This window comes from Podarcis raffonei, chromosome 3, assembly GCF_027172205.1.
Source record: "Podarcis raffonei isolate rPodRaf1 chromosome 3, rPodRaf1.pri, whole genome shotgun sequence".
NCBI lineage: Eukaryota > Metazoa > Chordata > Lepidosauria > Squamata > Lacertidae > Podarcis > Podarcis raffonei.
Window position 1 is genome coordinate 45,461,233 of NC_070604.1, and position 19,460 is coordinate 45,480,692.

The 19,460-nt window shown below is 44.0% G+C and overlaps 3 protein-coding genes across 16 annotated transcripts in view; 1 reads left to right on the top strand and 2 right to left on the bottom strand.

The window, feature by feature from the left end:
- ANKRD6 (ankyrin repeat domain 6) overlaps nucleotides 1–7,324 on the top strand; it is a 68,661-nt gene extending 61,337 nt beyond the window's left edge. For all 14 annotated transcript variants that reach the window (XM_053381452.1, XM_053381459.1, XM_053381458.1 and 11 more), the window contains 4 exons: nucleotides 28–180; nucleotides 1,302–1,415; nucleotides 2,585–2,912; nucleotides 6,279–7,324. In XM_053381452.1, the coding sequence (XP_053237427.1) occupies nucleotides 28–180; nucleotides 1,302–1,415; nucleotides 2,585–2,912; nucleotides 6,279–6,853 (1,170 nt within the window). In that variant the 3' untranslated portion in view covers nucleotides 6,854–7,324. The remainder of the gene's footprint in view (nucleotides 1–27; nucleotides 181–1,301; nucleotides 1,416–2,584; nucleotides 2,913–6,278) is intronic.
- Nucleotides 16–14,634, bottom strand: LYRM2 (LYR motif containing 2). The gene is made up of 4 exons (XM_053381482.1): nucleotides 14,281–14,634; nucleotides 11,719–11,859; nucleotides 9,558–9,754; nucleotides 16–91 (listed from the first exon to the last, which is right to left on the bottom strand). Exons 1-3 carry the CDS (start codon nucleotides 14,323–14,325, stop codon nucleotides 9,674–9,676), a joined length of 267 nt encoding a protein of 88 aa, XP_053237457.1. The 5' UTR covers nucleotides 14,326–14,634; the 3' UTR covers nucleotides 16–91; nucleotides 9,558–9,673.
- Nucleotides 14,635–17,442: 2,808 nt separating this feature from the next.
- Nucleotides 17,443–19,460, bottom strand: part of MDN1 (midasin AAA ATPase 1) — a 90,267-nt gene continuing 88,249 nt past the window's right edge. The window contains exons 101-102 of the mRNA XM_053381483.1: nucleotides 19,176–19,318; nucleotides 17,443–18,356 (exon numbers count right to left, since the gene is read on the bottom strand). Of these exons, the coding sequence (XP_053237458.1) occupies nucleotides 18,168–18,356; nucleotides 19,176–19,318 (332 nt within the window). The 3' untranslated portion in view covers nucleotides 17,443–18,167. The remainder of the gene's footprint in view (nucleotides 18,357–19,175; nucleotides 19,319–19,460) is intronic.

The following is a 19,460-nucleotide window of genomic DNA, read 5'->3' on the forward strand; positions in this document are numbered from 1 at the left end:
TTGTCACAGTTGTTTTGCTTCTTGCAGGCACCAATAAACGGATGTCGTTGTGAGCCACTGATAGATAAAGTAGAGAACCAGCTGGCAGCCGCTGTGGAAGAAATAAAAGCGGAGCTTGTTACAGCGCAGGATAAGATGAACAGCAAACTAGGTCAAATGGAAAACAAAACTCAGCATCAGGTAAGGAAACATTCCATGGACAAAGTATTTCTTCAAACACCAGGAGCCTGATTAAAGCCTATAGGGTGTGGGTTGGTCTGCGTCAGGAATGGGGGACCTCTAGCCCGTAGACTACACTCTTGGCCCAACAGGGGGTCCAAGTTGGCCCATGAAGCCATTTCCCCCAAATCATACCCACCTGTTCACCAGCTGATGTGGCTGGGTCAACTGATATAGGCAGGGTCCCGTTCCCTGGGAGAACACACTGGAGTAGCAGAACCTGCAGCTTATCCTGTTGGTGAGCAGAGGGTGCAACCCTGTTCCATCTTTCTCTTCCCCACCTGTCAATCACCTTACATCAGAACGACACCAGGTGATGCAGACTTCAAAAAGCAGGGTGAGCTGATTGAAAGCCCTTTTGCAAACAGCTCCACGCTGCTCTTTGAAAATGAGGTTTTAAAGAATAGCGAGGGGCTGTTTACAAAAGAGCACTGACTGTCACTAGGTCTTCAGGGGTTTGCCCATCTGTCAGATTTGGCCCTCCTAGGGGTGGGGAGACACAAGGATCTGGCCTGCCAGCCAGAAAACAGTTCTCCACTTCTGGTCTACTTGTTACAATCTTCAGGTGGAGGCTGCTTGAAACTCGTAACGTGGCAATCTTTTCTATGTGGCTGTTGCCCCATGGAGTAGCCAGATCTGGCCTAGCCAGACATTAGTTAATTGTATTTCTGGAGGGGCTGCAATGCAGGACACAGTGGCACCACTCTCCTTGCCAGACATTCCTGCACTGAGCAAGAAGGTCTGAAAAGCCTTGGGAAGCAAGCAGGGTTTAGAATTACCAGAAATCTGCCTTGATCACTGCAGTATCTCTTATTATTATCAAGGTATCACCTTGATCATTTGTTTATTGTGTCACTCCTTAGAGTCATACCTGCAGCCAACTGAAATAACCTGCAGTGTTTTTAAAAACACTGAAAGGAATATTTTTATTCACAATGTTTCACAAATGCCTTTTCTGCTGTCCTTTTTAGATGCAATTTTTGCCCTTGGTAAGTTAAATTACCAGTAGTAAAGTAATGAAGTTTAATAAGTCAGCCTATGCATTGTTGTCATTTCTGCTGTGCTTTCCTCTTTTATCACAGCTCCGCGTTTTAGACAAATTGATGGCAGAGAGGCTGTCAGCAGAAAGAACAGAGTGCCTTCATCGTCTTCAGGAGCATGCCGAGTTGGAAAGGCATGAAGGGGAGAAACGCCAGGTAGATTAGAAAATAAGTATCTCGTGGAGCATATAAGACAATGAGGAATCTGAAACTTTCCATTTAAGATACACAGAAAAGAGCGCTTATCTAAAAGAATGACAAGCAATTTTAAAAAGAAAATTATCTGGTTATAGTGATACATTTTCATTTTGAGCAGTCATAGATAGCTTACTTGGGTGGTTGGAAATAAGCCATTTAAATATATTTCTTGACGGCAGCTTATCCATTTCAGTGATCTTATGTAAAACCTTTTTGCAAGATGCTTAAACGAACCCATATTCTGAGGAAATATCTGCCTCTCATTTGATTTTTGTGGTGTCATAATTTGACTGCCTTTTAGGTAGCTAACATTTGAACTTCCAGTTTTAGAAACCCAGCAGGAAAATGCTTTCAGAATGTCTCTTAAAACTTCTATTTCCTTACATAATAAGAAAAAAAAGTCAACAACCCTGTGCATTGGTGAACATGGGGGTGCAGTAAAGGTAAAGGACACCTGACTGTTAAGTCCAGTCGTGAATGTCTCTGGGGTTGTGACGCTCACCTCGCTTTACTGGCCAAGGGAGCTGACGTTTGTCCGCAGCAGTGGTTGGTTACATTATTAGATTTGATCTGGGAGGTTAAAAACTTCACGTAGGTCAATATATTTTTTAGCCAAGCAGAAGGATGAAATATAAAATGATTAAAAAGAATGCTCCTGCTTGCTATCCTCAAGAATCTTCATATTTGTTCTGACATTTTTATGGCTCTAATGCAGCAATAATAATCTTACAAGCAATGTCCTACTCCCCCATTTTGGTAGAATAAGCAAGACTGTATCTCCAGACATACTGCACTAGCAATTAATAATGACTATTGCATATACTGTGGTCCTATCACAGTGCTACAAATCATGGTATAATTACAGTGTTCCAGGCCAATACACCAATGCAAATGTTCCATTTCAGTGTGCAAGAGTGCAGATCGGATCCGTTATTGCTAGGGTCTTTCAAAGAAAACATTCATTATCCCAAAGCTAGATTTGTAAACTTCCTTACTATATAGGACGCTAAGTTCTCTTTAACTCAGTAGATCAGGCTGCAACAATAATCTAGCATGTATTTAGCTGCTAAAACTAATAGACTGTCATTTGATGGCGTCTGATTTGTACATGGGTTTTTCCCTTACAGATATCGTTGGTGGGGGAACTGAAAGCTTGGTGCATGCTAAAAATTCAGAACCTGGAGTCGAAGCTTTCTGGAGACTCTAGATCTTCAAGGCCAAAATCAACTCTGTCTACATGTGAGTCACTCGCTGAGATTTTGGATACAGAGAATCTTCCTTGTACGAAGGACTGTAAAGCTAGCCAAACCCCACTGCAGTCGGATGGTTCGCAACAACATTCTTGCACTGCCCTTCAGAATAGTGTCTCGGAAGATACTGGAAGAAGTAGAGTGCCCACAACAGAGCAGAGCTTTGGGAAGCAGTATTTTGTTGTTCAAGAAGCCAACACTCCAGGTATCTTTTTGTTAGTAGTTTCTGGAGGGGAAAGCTATGCTAGAGTATTGTGGCAAAGAATTTGTAATATTAGGGAGCACCCCCTCCAATGCCATCAGATCCTCTTCCACGCTGATCAATGGATTAGTGCTTGTCCCAATTAGGTGATGGCTGGTATTCATTGTCTCTGGTTGAGACAATGAATACCAGAAAGTGGTTGAGAGAATGAGCTATGATTAGTCATGTGTGCACCCCCTTAATAGTGGGGCAGAGGTTCATCACCCCTGCTGTAAATACTGCATTTTTCGCTCCATAAGACGCACTTTCCCCCTCCTAAAAAGTAAGGGGAAATGTGTGTGCGTCTTACGGAGCGAATGCAGGGGGGAGGCAGGCAGGAAAAGCCCCCAAAAGCGGCTCTTGCGGGCTTTTCCCCAGGAGGGAGAAGGGACTGACACGGCCAGTCAGTCCCTTCTCCCTCCTCATAGAAAAGCTCGCAGGAGCTGCACTCTCCTTAAAGGGTGTGCGGCTCCTGTGAGCTTTGGCGGGAGGTGGGGGTATTGCCATAGCCGTGCGCAGGCTCTCCCTGCCAGAGGGGCTGCGCGTGCCTTGGCAAAAGCCAAGACAGCGAGCGGGATGGATCCCGCTTGCTGTCTTGGCTTCCTCTTTAGCCGCACGCAACCTCTCCAGCCGGGAGAGGCTGTGCGGGGCTAAAGAAGCCATAGCCGCGCGCAGCCTCTCCGGCAGGGAGAGGCTGCCCGCGGCTATGGCTTCCCCTGCACAGCCTCTCCCGACTGGAGATGGCTTTGGGGCTGGGGTGGGGGACCCTGGGCTTCCCTGGCAGCCCCGAGATGCTCGCGGAGCAGTGGGAAGGCTGCACGCCTTTTCGCTGCTCCCTGACCTGCTCTTTGAGGCTGGCGGCGGGCTTCTCCCCACCAGCCCCAAAGAGCAGGTCGAAAGGAACCTGAAGCCTCCGGAGCGCAGCGGAAACTCCCGCCGCGCTCTGGAGGCTCCGGGTTGCCTTCACTGAAGCCTGGAGAGCGAGAGGAGTCAGTGTGCACCGACCCCTCTCGCTCTCCAGGCTTCCAAGGTAGCCGCCTAAAGGCGACTGAACGCACCTTGAACGGCACCTTCTTTTAGAGGGGGAGAGCAAGGGGAAAAAATTGTCCCCCTCCTGCCGCTTTGCTGAAGGGGCGCTGGGCAGAGAGGGGGAGATTTTTCCCCCTTGTTCTCCCCCTCTAAAACAAGGTGCGTTCTATAGAGCGAAAAATATGGTAGGCCTGGGTGCTGTATTGATACATCACCCAGGAGCAGTATGGAGGGCAGATTGTGATGGTGGCTTCACCTGGCGGTATATTGTGGGTGAAACAGACACCACACCCGAGACCAGTGGCCCAATGTTGAAAGTGGCGCTGGGAGCAGAGTGTCTTGGGTGTGATGTCTGTTTCACCCAAAATATACCACTGGGTGAAGCCCCCATCACAATCTGCCCTCCATACGGCAGAAAGGAGCAAGCTATTTTGGAGGGCCAATGCAGCTTGTTATTTAAACATCCCATGATATCAGTATCCCATGACATAGCCAATCATCTACAGCTAAGGCTGGGCAGAGAGAGTTGAAGCAATTTAGCACACAGTTGGACATTCTTCAACACCTTCAGTACAGGGGGTAGTCCTTTGAAACAATCATATAGTATTCAGGGCTTTTTTTCAGCCAGAACTCACTGGAATGGCGTTCTGGCACCAGAAGGGGGTGGGGAGACCCGCTCTGGAGAGGCATTGGCGGGGGCTCGTTCAGCTGTGGTGTGGAAGCCTCTCCTGAGGAGTCTCAACAATAGGCCTGGAAGATACGTTGCCTGGGGCCAGAGTGTGACAGTGGCTTCACCCTCTGGTACATCATGCGCGAAATTTCAGCCACTCCTCACTCATGTTGCCACTAGTACGCAGGTGGCAGAGGGACTCAAGAGTGGCTGTAGTTTCACTTGTGAGGTACCACTGGGTAAAAACCATCATCACGCTCTGGCCCTCATAACACAGAGGGACCATGCAGGCATGCAGCTTCTTTAAACTGTACCACTTAGGGGTGCACAGCTGCCTGCCTGTGCTCCAGCCGCCTTCAGACAGGCAGAAAAAACTCCAACCACTACACCTCCCCTTCTCAGGGGGATGGGGAATTTCCAACATAGATCAATCACCACCAAGCAAGTGCACCACATAATCCCATACGTCTTAGAAGATAAGACGAAACAATGTGACTATCGCCGTGCGTACCCAATCAAAAACACCCCCACCATAGCATACCCACTCCTTCAAATCTAAGGAAAATCCCCACAACACTAAACTAGGAGACGCCCAAATACCCTGGAAAACACACCACCTTAAACAATCTAGCAGTAAAAGCAGCAGCCACTAGGCCTTGGACCAACTTTGAAAACCACCTCCTGACAGCAGAGGGACATGCCATGGTTTCCACAAAATACTAGAATCCCAGAAACCCCCTCATCTCAATCAAAAGGGAGCACAACATAGGTTACAAAATAAACCCTGCCTGATTGTTTAGATCATAGTTTAATCCATCTCAGCCAAAAGAAGGGAACTCACCTTGAAACCTATTTACAGATGGTGGCTGGCACTGATACACCCAGGAACCTCACCAAAATGCTGGAGAGGCTGCACTTCCACATGTGGTGGGAATGCCCCAAAACCCAACCCTTTTGGACGTCAGTCCTACAAGAAATATGCAAAATAACTAAGCATAAGAAGCCACCCCAGAACTGGCCTTATTTAATATTTTCCAAGACAATAATGCTCACACTATAACCCACCCACTCTCAACAGCCAGGAGCATCATAGCTAGACACTGGAGGGCCTGTCAGGAGTGAACATGGACCACTGATACTAAACAAACTGAAGCTAGCATGGGCACAAATAAAAAAGGATGGTTTCACCCTGGTGTGGCTCCCCTTTATTACACACACAGCCCAACAAGAACCCACCGACAGCATATGAACTGATATGGCTAACTTGACCCAACAACCCCTCCACCTCACACATGCAAACAAAACTCATTGCAGTCAACTGAAGGCAACCAACCATGCCCTGGAGTCCCCAATCTCCCTCACTGCCAATGAAAACGAGTAAATGAATAGTAAGAGAACCTACCCACGTGACACTGGCACAAAAACCTTACACATACACTATGTAAAAGAATGAAAGTTTACTATCAACCCCTAACCTTATACTGTCTGTAACATTAGTGTATAACTGCTGAAGAAAGAATTCTATGAACGGAAAGCAGAGTCACTGACTGTACTTTTGTAACCAAGAAAACCTTTAATAAAAACATTTTTAAAAAAACAACTCATAACTGTTCATATTTCCTTATTTACAGGAATAGAGCAACAGTTAGTTGGCGCTGGCCCAACTCCCGCTGCAGTTTCTCCTCAAGTTGTAAGGCCCAAAGACAAAGCAAGTTTCAGCAGATTGAAACAAGAACTGCCACCATCTGAATACTCAGGCTCCAAACTGAGACATGCAAAGGTACAAACTGTTTCCAAGACCCCTACCGAATTTACAAAGACTGAGGTGGAGAGAGGAGGCTGCTTTATAGATAAAGGAACTCAAACGAAGAGGTCTGGCAGAAGTGGTCAGTTGAAGCACAGGCCTCAGCAACATGCAGGCACCCACTCTGCAGAGCAGCCGCCGCCGCCACCACCACCTGCTGTCTCTGGAGGAAAAGAGGTCAGCCCTCAACTTGCAGGCACTTCTCAAGCTCTGGAAATCACACAGTACTTTTTTGAGGCTGTATCCAGCCAGATGGAGAAGTGGTATGAGAGGAAGATTGAAGAAGCTCGGAGCCAAGCTGACCAGAGAGCCCAGGAAGATAAAGCACTCCTCAAAGAACATATAAAAAGTTTAGAAGAGGAACTCTATAAGCTAAGGACTAAAGTGCAGAAGGAACATTAGCATTTGCCTGCTCACATGAAATGTTGCAAAGGAACTGATAACTTTCACAAACAGCAATTAAGCTAATTTTATTGGAATTTTACACTTCTTGGGGATTTGTGGCCTTTTCAGATTATAAGGATTTTTGCTCGTGCATTGCTCACAAGGAATGCAGATTGCTGCCCTCCAAGTAGCACTTGTTTTGTACAGAAACTGCATTGAATTTTCCTTCCCCTGTTAAAAATGTTTCTTTTATCCCTATACAGTGTGCCTACAGTGTGCCAGTGGTGATAGTATAATACAGAACCTAGTTGCGTGGCTTTTCAGTGCTGATGATACAGCTCTCCAGTATGCCTGTGCCATTTTTATGAATCTTGTAAAGTTTTATTTTATACGTATTTAAGACATGTTATTGAAGCGAAGCATTCTCTTGCTCTACCATATGTGCTCATGTATCTTTTTGAAAATAAAAGAATTAAGCGCCCCAAATTAGCAAGCCTACCTCTTCCTCCTTCATAGAACTGCATTGCCATTTTATGAATCCTATGGGTTCCCCTACCCCAATGCAGATAGAGTAGCCTGTATGGGGAACTGTGTACTAACAGGTCATGCAAGTGATTTTCAAGTCCTATCTAATACTTTGTGCTGCCTATGTGTACTTTTGTCATACCGTTTTACTGATCAGCTTTTGGACTGGAGGTGCTGAAGTTTTAGTCCTTCCAACCAAAAAGCTAATTGCCATACTTGCAGCCAGCAATAACATTATATATAGATAGATATTGAGTGCCTTTGAGTTACAGTAAATTCCTAAAAGTTAACGCCTTGTCCTTGTATAGTGATGGTCAACTGGTGGTCTGTGAGCTAAATATGGCCTTTTTAGCTGGGTCCTGATGCCCCAGCCAACTTCTAACTAAGGTGTGGTACCTTGTTTCACTCAAAGGAAAAAATATACTTCTAGATAGTAGCAACATGTTCTTCTGGCTCACTAACTGTTACTTGGAGAATAGAACGGTCCTTGCAAATACAGAAATGGGCCGTATTTCCTATATTAGATTCTGTCTTCACTGTACTTGCCCTACATGAATTTCATCTTTTAACAAAAAGTTTTAAAACTTGCCTTAAAGTTTCTATATGCATGATTGGCCCCTGATGGATTCTGTAGTCTCAAGTCTTCAAATTATACTGTTATTCAGCCTTACTTTATTTTTAAATCTATCTTGAGTGCTGTGATATGTGTCAAGGTGTTTTTTTCACCCAGGGTGGTAATCTTTAACATTAACTTTGGCATGACACTTAGGCAAAAACAGCTATTGCTTTTAAAAGTTCAACAGCCCAATGCAGCTAAAGAAATCTAGTGTATGTAAGCAGACTTGCATATATGTTTTGCACATCTTAGTGAGGATGCAATATATTAACACTGTATGCCTCTGGATGTGCCCGTGATTGTGCTTTGCTAGCCCTATTATTGCACAACTAATGCTGAATCGAGGCCAAATCTGTTGTGATTTGGAAATAGTTCTCCAGGCACAGATCTTACCTCTCATGTAAGAGTATAAACATTTTGAATGAAGTCCTTAAAGAGAGATGGTTGTATACGAAAAGTACATAAAGCTCTTTATGCACAAAACCTCAATCCAAATACTCCACATTTTTTACATTCAGGCGCTTCTATGGTCTAAATTTATGCTGCCCAAAGTGAGGTATAATTTAAATCCTACAATGAATTTAAATCCGATAATCCATAAATCTATAAGCATATTAAATGTGCCTAGGTTATAATTGTTACAATTTGGAGGTGGTGGTGTTGGGCTGTGTGATATAGCTAAAAAAGCAATTTCTAACACCAAAATCCGTATTTAAGGTAGACCAAACAAGCTAATAGTGCACTATCACAAAGTAAGTCTGCAGGTTTTTGAGTTCTCCAAAACTCTTTGTCAGGTTAGAACTGAGCAGTTGGCTGATGTTGAAGACATAGAACCTGTTATCTCACCAGAGTCTTAAAATGGAATGGAAGGACGTAGCAGACAATCTAACTGAATATCTTTACCCATTGCAGAATTATAGAGTTAGAAGGGATTCCCCATTGGTCATCTGGTCCAACCAATCCCCTACAATGGAAGAATCTCATCTAAAGCCATCCAACCTCTGTTGAAAACCTCCAAAGAAGGAGAGTCTACAAGCTCCCATGGGAGTCTGTTCCACTGTTGAACTGCTCTTACTGTCAGAAAGTTCCTCCTGATGTTTAGTTGTAATCTCCATTCTTATAACTCGAATCCATTGTTTCGAGCCCAACTATCCAGAGCAGGAAAAAACATATATTAGGTTGCACTAAGCCTGCTGGAAACAAGAAGCATAACTGACTATCCTCCATCTCTGGAAACACACAGAATGTCTCATCAAAAATTTACTAAAGGTTTCCTGCATTCTGTTCATTTTGAGTATCCCATTGTTTTCAGGCAGGTTTAGATGTGTATGGGTCACTTTCTGGGGGTTTCAATGGATTTCAGAAGTGTTAACTGCCCTCAGAAGTGTCAAGAGCAGCACCTTAAGAACAACTACTTAAGATAGCGCACACCTCCCACATTATTACAGACCTAGTTCAGAACTAGAAATCTCCCTGTGTTTCAACCTCTTATGAGCTGCTTCCCATCACACCTGAACCTTAAAAAAAATCTCAACACTCTCACCTATAGCAGTGCTAGCTGCTTTATCTAAGTCTACTTACCAATAAGGGAGTCTCCACAGAAATCAGTTTGGTTGTGTGAGAGGTCCTTCCATGGCAGTCTTTTGAGGGAGACACACTGAAAAAACACTGTGTTCCACCATCAGTGAATGATCAGGCTATGATTTTGCCAGCTTTAGTGTTCTCTCAAGCTCTTCAAGCTGTAGGTTGCCCTGAGTGATCATCATCCTAATTGTATCCTGCAAAGCAGAAATTATATACTTAGTAGGCACATGCAAGGCAATATGCATTCATACACTGGATCTGTCCTTCTATTTCGACAAATGTTTTATCAGTCTATATTTACATCCATAAAATTCGCAACTAATAATCTCACCCTAACGGCTACTCCTAGAGGGCACTTAGAAAAGCCTCTGCTTATGTTACATAACAGAAAGATCTTTCACATAACAAACAATACTGCATCTTATGACTCCTCTCCTGAAGAACTACCATGCTGAAATGGCCTCCACAACAACAACAACAACAACAACATATGTTTATTGTTTTCTAGATACGCTTAGGAAGCAAAGAACCAACAGCTGCACTAGCATAAACTTTTTGAAATGGGAATGCAAGATAAAGTTCCTTGGTCATTTCCTAAGTGTTCTATGATTGCAGTTAATCCTTATTATATTTTACACCACCCTTCCTCTGAGAGGCGCTCAGGGCTGAGTACCACATACTCTAACTGCAAATGAACAGTAATACAGCATTAAGAGAATCTGACAACTATAGCAGGTGAGGCATATTGTGTTAATAAAAACAGTCACTGTTTTTATTAACAGGCACATAAACAGGCACATTTTGAAAAGATGCCAGAATACTGGCAGCGTGTGTGGCAAATGAATCTCTATGACAGGGATGGGGAACCTGACCTCAACAGGCAACAATGACAGGTGGGCAGGGACACCCTGTTAACCACCTAACATTATTGTATTCAGTCTTGAGACTGTGCCACTGGAGCTCATACATACATACAAAGGTTAAGGCCACAGAAAAGTATCAGAGCTGTTAAAAACCACCTATCCACTATACCAGTCTTTCTCAACTCTGGGTCCCTACATGTTGTTACTACAACTCCCATTATTCCTAGCCAGCATGGCCAGTGGACAGGGATTATGGGATTTATAGTTCAAGAACATATGGGGGCCCAAGGTTGAGAAAGCCCGCGGTATACTGAAGCAGTATTTAAGAGTGAAACACAAGAATATTAAACTTGGTGACATCTGTCTGCAGAAAGTGCTGACCTAACAAATGCCTTTGGTGCTATCAACATTCTACCTCAGGGGTAGGCAACCTAAGGCCTGGGGGCCTGATGTGGCCCAATCGCCTTCTCAATCCGGCCCGCGGATGATCCGGGAATCAGCGTGTTTTTACATTAGTAGAATGTGTCCTTTTATTTAAAATGCATCTCTGGGTAATTTGTGGGGCATAGGAATTTGTTCATCCCCCCCCCCAAAAAAAATATAGTCCGGCCCCCCACATGGTCTGAGGGACAATGGACCGCCCCTTGGCTGAAAAAGGTTGCTGACCCCTGTTCTACCTGGTCCAATGTGGCTCAACTACTCCCCTCCCAATCCACTCCGAGCCATGATTGCCCTTTCTTAAGGGAAGGATATGGCACATGGGATGGATTCATTTAAGTATTATAACCATAAAAATGATCCATCCAACACTATTTAATAATTACCTTCCTAAGTAAAGGTAAAGGTACCCCTGCCCGTACGGGCTACTCTTGCCAGACTCTAGGGTTGTGCGCTCATCTCACTCTAGAGGCCGGGAGGCAGCGCTGTCCGCAGACACTTCCGGGTCACGTGGCCAGCGTGACGAAGCTGCTCTGGCGAGCCAGAGCCGCACACGGAAACGCCGTTTACCTTCCCGCTAGTAAGCGGTCCCTATTTATCTACTTGCACCCGGGGGTGCTTTCGAACTGCTAGGTTGGCCCCCATTCTTGAGTCATTTAATCAAATATTCCAAATTTGTCCAGTCTACCGTGGCACCTCTTGCAGGTGAGACACAGTGATAATTATTCCCAGTCATTATGAGGTGTTCTGAACAGGCTGTTTGGATGTCTCGGAGAAGACATCTTCATGAGCCAGGAATAAAGGTTCAACCTTCAACTGCTGTGTACCAAGTCAGCAGAACCACAAGTATTTCTCACCTCGTCTGTAGCACCTTTGTTTCTTTTGAAGTCTTCCCTTGCCCAGTCCCTGAGGTAATGGCGATCAGCTTCATTAGGCACCTGACGAACAGCCTTCAGAATTTTTCTATACAACTGAAGGACCTGCTGCCTTCTCAAGAACTGCAAGGTATCAAGAAAAATAAAGGATGACCCTTTTACTGTTTGCACAATCTAGTGTTGATCATGCACTCACATCCTCATGGAAAGGTGTCTTAAACCAAGTCAGGTGACTGATAAAACTTTTGTATTCGTTGTCTATTCCAGGGATGTCAACCTGTGGTATGTTAGCTGGGGTTGTTGGCAGAGTCCAAAAACATCTGGAGGGTGACATTTTCCACCTTTCATCAGCTCTGAATGTCAGATGCTCTCCAGATCTGAAGTAGAGATCTAGCCCAGAGATCCTTTTAACTGGAGTCTGAACCTGTGTATATAACCTATGGATGTAGTAATCCCACTACGGGGTCCATCTGCTTTCTGCTGCAAACCACAGTCTATAAATCAGTTATAAATCTAACTACCTGCCCTCCCATGTTGGTCCATTTACAGTCATCTATAAAATCACGCCAAAAGTAGAATAAAGGTAACCTTGAGTTTTAAAACATTTGACAGGATCATAAAAATGATTCAAACACTACAATGAAGAGGCCCATGTGTGCCACAAATCACCACTTACTACACTGAAAGAAAAACAGTTCTTTTCTGTAATTCAAAACAAATAAATTTTTAAATGAAAAAAGACGGACGATATGTTAATACATTAATGCGTTCACATGTAAAATGCAATGTTTTCCAAACTACCAGTTACCTTACATCCACTATTGCCCATTCATTTATAAATTGTCTCACTTAAAATATTAATTAATTTTTTTTTTTAAAAAATGTCTAGTAGCACCTTATAGACCAACTAAGTTTGTTCTGGTATAAGCTTTCGTGTGCAGGTATCTGAAGAAGTGTGCATGCACATGAAAGCTTATACAAGAACAAACTTAGTTGGTCTATAAGGTGCTACCGAACATTTTTTTATTTCGACTGTGTCAGACCAACATGGCTACCTACCTGAAATTAAAATATTAAGTTAAAAAGCTCAGATGCAAAACACACAATGCCACAGGTAAAGCACTCATCTGCATAAGATTTCTGCAAGTACCTTGTCCCATATAAATACCACTGTCCCATTTACACGAGGAGTGTAAATGCCTGAGTTACAGACCTGTGACAAGCTTGTGCTACACGTGAATGGCCAAACTCATGTGGAGCACATGTTTATAAGGGCAAGCACTTGCTCCCATCTTTGCAAGGTCCACTAGCACAGCAGAGGTGAGGCCTTGTTTATCCAGAAAGTTCAGTCAGTACAACCTGTGTTAACTCCTCTGCTATTCACAGCAACCAGAATGCTAAAATTCTGCAGGAGAACGAACTCCTTTTCGAAAAGAAAAGAAACCTAAGTTCTTGATTTTTTTTCACAGAAAAAAAATATAGGTTGCTTTTCTATTTCCTACACTCTTGTCCTGTCCACTACAGAGGGTAGGGCAGTAAAAAAAGTGGACCCAAGAACAATTCTAGGACATCACCTGCTCATCATCCCCTCTTGGGTCAAAAAGCAGTATATGTTCCATCACCCAAAATGTGAAGAAATAGAACAGAAGCAAGCATGCCTATCCAAATAACCCCTAGAATCTATTGCTAAATGCTATTGCTCAGACGAATATAAATGCAGCCTTAATGGGGTCCCCATCACTCCTGTGAAGCGTGAACATAAACATGCCATATACAAACTATACTATTTACACCAACTTTCCTTTTCCTGTGGAAAATCAGCTGGCAAAGCTTTTCCTCAGCATGCAAATGCTATGGTGAAAGCAGCTCGAGGAAAAGACAGAGGCTGGTGAAGGAACAGTGGGGTGGTGAGATGTCCTTTCCCCACCCTTGGGACCCCCTGGGCAACTTACCCACCCTGCTGTACCTGGAACTGGGTGTGGAGAGCGCTGCCCGACTGCTAAAAGGGACATCCTGAGGAAGCTGCTCCCAGCTGCCCACAAAAGCCAGCCCAGACTGAAAAGCTCGGGTGCTGCCAGGAGTTTCTAGGATCCTTCCCCTTCCTGGAATTTTTGCGGAACAGCTTTGAGTTTATTTGGGCCCCGGGTGAGAGGCGTGGGATGGAGAAGGAACCAATCCCGATTTATGTATTAGGAATAATGTTGTAGTTTTGCCATAAGCAACTGCTTGTTGTTGTTGTTTTTAAAAAACTGGTTATTGCTTAAGTTGCTGCTATAGCTTCCGTTTCTTGTTCACAACTTTAGATTTTTAAATTAAGCGGTATAGAAATGGAATTAGTAATAGAAATAATTAACAGGAACGGCTACGCCCCTGACCTAATGGTAGCAAAGCCATTACAGTATTGCCTGCTGCTGCTGCTGTGCCCCGACCCTGCAGTCTCCTCCAATGCCCGGTCGCCAAGCCTAGACCCTGCTCTCTGCCTCGCCGAGGAAAGGGCGAAGAGTCGCCTCGCTGGGGGGCACCTGCCTTCCCTTCCCTCTCTACCTGCTTCAGGGTGAGCGCCGTCGGGGGCAGCCGGGACGACGCCATGACTGAGGCGCGCGCGCGCGCTTCGCTTCGGCGTCGTTCTTCCTTCTCTGCGCTCTGCCGAGGCGCGTCAGAGGAAAGGGAAGCGGAGGCTCCCCCTTCCCCGCCCGGCGTCTCTCTCCAGGCTCTTGGGAAGAACGAGGCTGCTCGGAGCGGCGCCGGGCAGCTCCGCGAGGAGGGAAAGAAAAACTCTGCTTCTGCGGGGCGAGCAGCTCAGCAGGCCGCCCTTCGCGGATGGTTGCAAGGGAAAAGCGCGCGGACTTTGCAGATATTTGGAAAGGACGGCGCAGGGTGGGCCGAGAGCGGCTCCTCCTCTGAAAACTGAAGGGCGGGACGGACTCCTGCAGCCTCGCCGACGAAGCAGCCCTTCCGGCCAGAGCTAAGCGGAGCCCACGTAAAGGGCCGGAGAGGGCTTTGGAAGAGTTTTACTCTTTCATGGCAGCGTCAAGCACAACGGCGATTGCTCCAAGCACCTTTTTAAACCTAGTTAGATTCACATCTGCCTTCATCCACCTTTCAACAAACGTTCCCCACAAAAAGACTCAAATAAGTGATTTGCAAATCACTTTGCATTTAAGTGGAATATTTACTCACAGTTTCCAGAAGCTGCAACATAAGAAGCCCTCCGTCAACTGGCAGTGAAACAAACGACCCAAGAAAGGATAGAACATTGTTTCCTTACAAACAAGCATAGTGTATGTACAGCACAGGTGCAGGCTTTTCAAATCTGCCTTTTGAAGAGATTCAGTTCACCTGTAGGATCAGCTGAGCTGGGAGCCAAAGCCACATGACTCCTCCTCCTCTTGCTCCAGGAAGAGAACACACACACACACACACACAGAGAGAGAGAGAGAGAGAGAGAGAGAGAGAGAGAGAGAGAAAGGGAGGGGGGAGCACAACACAACAAAAAAGTACTTTCTACAGGCTCAGAGGTACACATGTAAGTGCATAAGGTCCAAGGCTCAGTATTGATGCAGTGAGAGATTTTACTTTCTTGGGCTCCATGATCACTGCAGATGGTGACAGCAGCCACGAAATTAAGAGACGCCTGCTTCTTGGGAGGAAAGCAATGATAAACCTAGACAGCATCTTAAAAAGTAGAGACATCACCTTGCCAACAAAGGTCCGTATAGTAAAAGCTATGGTTTTCCCAGTAGTGATGTATGGAAGTGAGAGCTGGACCATAAAGAAGGTTGATTGCCGAAGAATTGATGCTTTTTAATTATGGTGCTGGAGGAGACTCTTGAGAGTCCCATGGACTGCAAGAAGATCACACCTATCCATTCTTAAGGAAATCAGCCCTGAGTGCTCCCAGGAAGGACAGATCGTGAAGCTGAGGCTCCAATACTTTGGCCACCTCATGAGAAGAGAAGACTCCCTGGAAAAGACCCTGATGTTGGGAAAGACTGAGGGCACAAGGAGAAGGGGACGACAGAGGACGAGATGGTTGGATAGTGTCTTCGATGCTACCAGTATGAGTTTGACCAAACTGCGGGAGGCAGTGGAAGACAGAAGTGCCTGGCGTGCTCTGGTCCATGGGGTCACGAAGAGTCAGACACGACTAAACGACTAAACAATAACAACAGGCCTGTGCCTGAGAGCAAGCTTAAAGTTCTAACTCTGGTGACTTCACTAGTGGCCCTTTTTAATCAGTTAAAGACTGCTACCATCAGAAGTTAAACAGAAGTTAAGAGTATAGAGATTTTCTTTACCCTAATGCAACACAACTGAACTTGTTAAAGTGGGAATAAAAGGAATCTTCCTATTTTTGTAACATCCTTTGGAGAAAGCCCAAACCTGCGTATCAGAATGGTACATCACTCTTCCCCATCCCCTATCTTGTAGCAATATGCTTATATCTCCTGCTGAAAAAGACTTTAATTGGCCTGAATTAATCTGCCTTTATAGATTAATTTACCAAGTTGTATTCACAGCAGATTTTGTTTTTAACACTGATACACATTTTTGCATCATTTAGGTTTTGACAATAGTGCTATGTAACTTCTATTCAATACTTTTTAAAAAAAATAGCAGTTATTTGTATTTGCCGATAGTAAATTGTTTAATCAAAATTATTGCAGAAGTTGCAAAGTATGAATTTGGGGCATGATTTATCAGCTCCTTTCCTACAACTTTGTTTTTCTTTGATAAATCGAGGAAGGTTGTGGGGGGGGGGAACTAATCCAAAGGAAAAATTGGGCATAAATATCACATCATTTGAGCATCTTTCACTCCTTTCACTTTGGACCTTTCATATGAGCTTTTCCTTGCTGCCCAATTTTAGCACTGCTGATTCTATTATCTAATTAGGCTTTCTCAGTTCTGCATCAACAATCAGTATATTGGCTTGCAATGCCAGCATTTTATCAAGCTTCTTATGCTATTGATCTCATGTATTTTTTTCCTGTAATGCTTAAATTCTAAGTGAATGTGCCTGAAGACTCATCCTGAAACATTAAATATTCTGTGTGCTTATCCAAAGGGGGCTAACTTAGTCACCCCTCAAAGTCACAGTTGTTTACAGAGAAAACTATGGTGAGGAAATTAACTGTCAAAACATAGAAATCAGGCTTGGATTTGCCCTCTGAACAGAGCAAAACAAAGGGCTCCGGGTCATCCATGTAGCTTTCAAAATCATTTTCTCCAAGAAGGCCTTAAGTGAGTCTTTCAGGATAATGTCATCAGCCCAAGCTCCTGTCCAGCTTCGTTTCCCTGGAGCTGGAGGTCTTTGACAAATGCGTATCAACAATGGTTGGCTTTTTTTCTTTTTAAGTCTTCTATTGTTGTTTCCCCGATACTGAATTCCTGCTTTATCTTCTGTAGAGAGAGAAGGGCAAATTCCAAGAGGCCTTGTGATCCATCAATGCACCCATCTTTGTCCATTCTGGAATGAAGCTGGAGAAATCTGCATCTGATGGTGAACACGTTTCTTTTATGGGCTGTGCAAGCAAAGCACACATCATGTGATGAGTGCTTTCCTGGAAGAGGTGGGGAGGAAGCAGACCTGAGGTGACAGCAGCGCAGGAAGCTCAGGCCCACTCAAGACCAATTCTATTAAGTTCCCAAGATTCTTAATATAGAATCTTAATATTCCAACAAATAATGGACACCACAATTACAAACAGCAAAACATTGTTTATTAGTAATCACGACTGATGCATAGCTTTTGCAATGAAAAAAGTTTTTTGGGGGGCAGGGAATAGGAGATGACAGAAAGAGCCTTGGGCATGCTTTCAGGATACTAAAATGTGTTTATCACTATTTCCCTTGAACAGAGGGCAAAGTTCACAGTGTAAAATGATAACGCGGAGTCTTTCCCTAAAAAAACTACTCTTCCAGCATTATCATAAAACCAGCAACTGTTCAGTGACAGTTTCAAGTATTCAAGTAGGATTTGTGGTTGTTGTGGGGTTTTTTGGTTGTGTAAAATTCAACCCTTCCTCCAAACACAGGGTCCCACTCTCACATGTGACCCAAAACAGACAAGTATTCTTTAATTATGGTTAATCATTCTAGTTGCAACTTCCTCTCAGAAGGAAACTAGTTTCTTACTACTATAGAAAATAAGTCTTGGGAGCCACTTATTTCTTAGTGATACAGAAATAAGAATAAATTATACAAAGAGTAAAAAAAAACAGGAGATGGTTTTCCACTGTTTTCAGAGATAGGCAAGAAAGTGAACAGTCTTTTAGTTCATCACCGTTTGCATAGTCTCCTGCACTGTTAAGGGGGAAAATGCATGTTATGTTAGTGTGTAATTTCTGGCCCGTCTGAACAGCAACTCAAATTTGCTGACGACCTTTGCCATTAACTGGCACCCATATGTTCACATGACCTGCCAAATTTTACACGTTGTCTGAACCAGTCACCAGTTCAAACCACTGCCTCAGTGCATCACTGAGGGTCTCTGGGAGGGCATTCACATCTCTCAGAATGATGTAGAAAGGAAAGGGAAATTCCTCCATGTATGACCTGATTTCTGGCAATTCCCCTGGGCCTTTGAACACAGGTACTTTAATGTCCAAGATGGAATCCTGTGAATTAAAATGACAGTATCAGATACAGGTCTACACAAGTAGCATTATGCAGCTAGATCAATGAAAAGGGGCCTCCCTCAGTTCTCATCTCTCACCAATCTCCTGAAAGAGTCAATTCATTGTGTTTTCAAATGAGTGGATTGTAGCCTTTGCAGGCGATCCTAACAATAGTTACTGAAGCAGGAGGTCACTAAGGGAGAGAATATTAGTGCTGATTTCAGGGCTGGCACCATACACTACTTATAGCTTTTTTACTACTCCATGTGGTCTTTTATAGTATAGTCTCCATGCACAATTTGCTACCTGTGATTGCAAAGAAACTTAACACAGTAGGAATACTAAATGCCAGTATTGTGGCAGGGGATGTCAAGACAAAGATGCTTGCAGAACTTTGTTCCTTGATCTAGAACCTGAAAAGTCAGGCTGAGAATAACCTGAGCTGGACCTCCAAGGGAAAGGGACTTGTCGCTTTCCTCCCCAAGGTGAGAGGCAGAAGAAGCTGCATTTAAATATCAAAAAAACTATTTTGCAGGAAAGGTAGTCAGCAATTAACTCTGGAAGTTTGTAAACATTAGGCAAATTTTCTTATCAGCAAAACGAATGTTGAAGGCAAGAACGAGAAATAAGTGCAGATGGAAGTAGATTTTTCCTTATAGTATGAAACCTCAGCTCCCAAATCTATGGTTGACAGGAAGCTTGACCAGTTTAATAAAGTTTCTCATATACAGGATGCCTTGGACCTATTTTAAACCCAACCAAGGCGATTTTTCCACCCAGTTAAAAGTGGTATAATTATCTGATGGTTCATTTACTCACCCGTGAATTAGGGTTGTCCAACACTACAAAAATGACGAAGATATTTGCATTCTGAACAGATTGAACAGCTGCCGTGACACGTTCTTTACCTTCGAGAAAAAGACCTCTTCCATCTGACACTATTAGGAGTAGCTGAGCAGTTTCTATTGAGGAAGGCATGTTTTCAGTTTTAGCAAACAAAACTAGAAAAAGGGTACATATTCAGTCTTACTAACATTTTCTATTACTTTAACATACAAGCGGACATGAAAGCCAGCCCCAAGAACAAAGTTTTATGTATAAAAA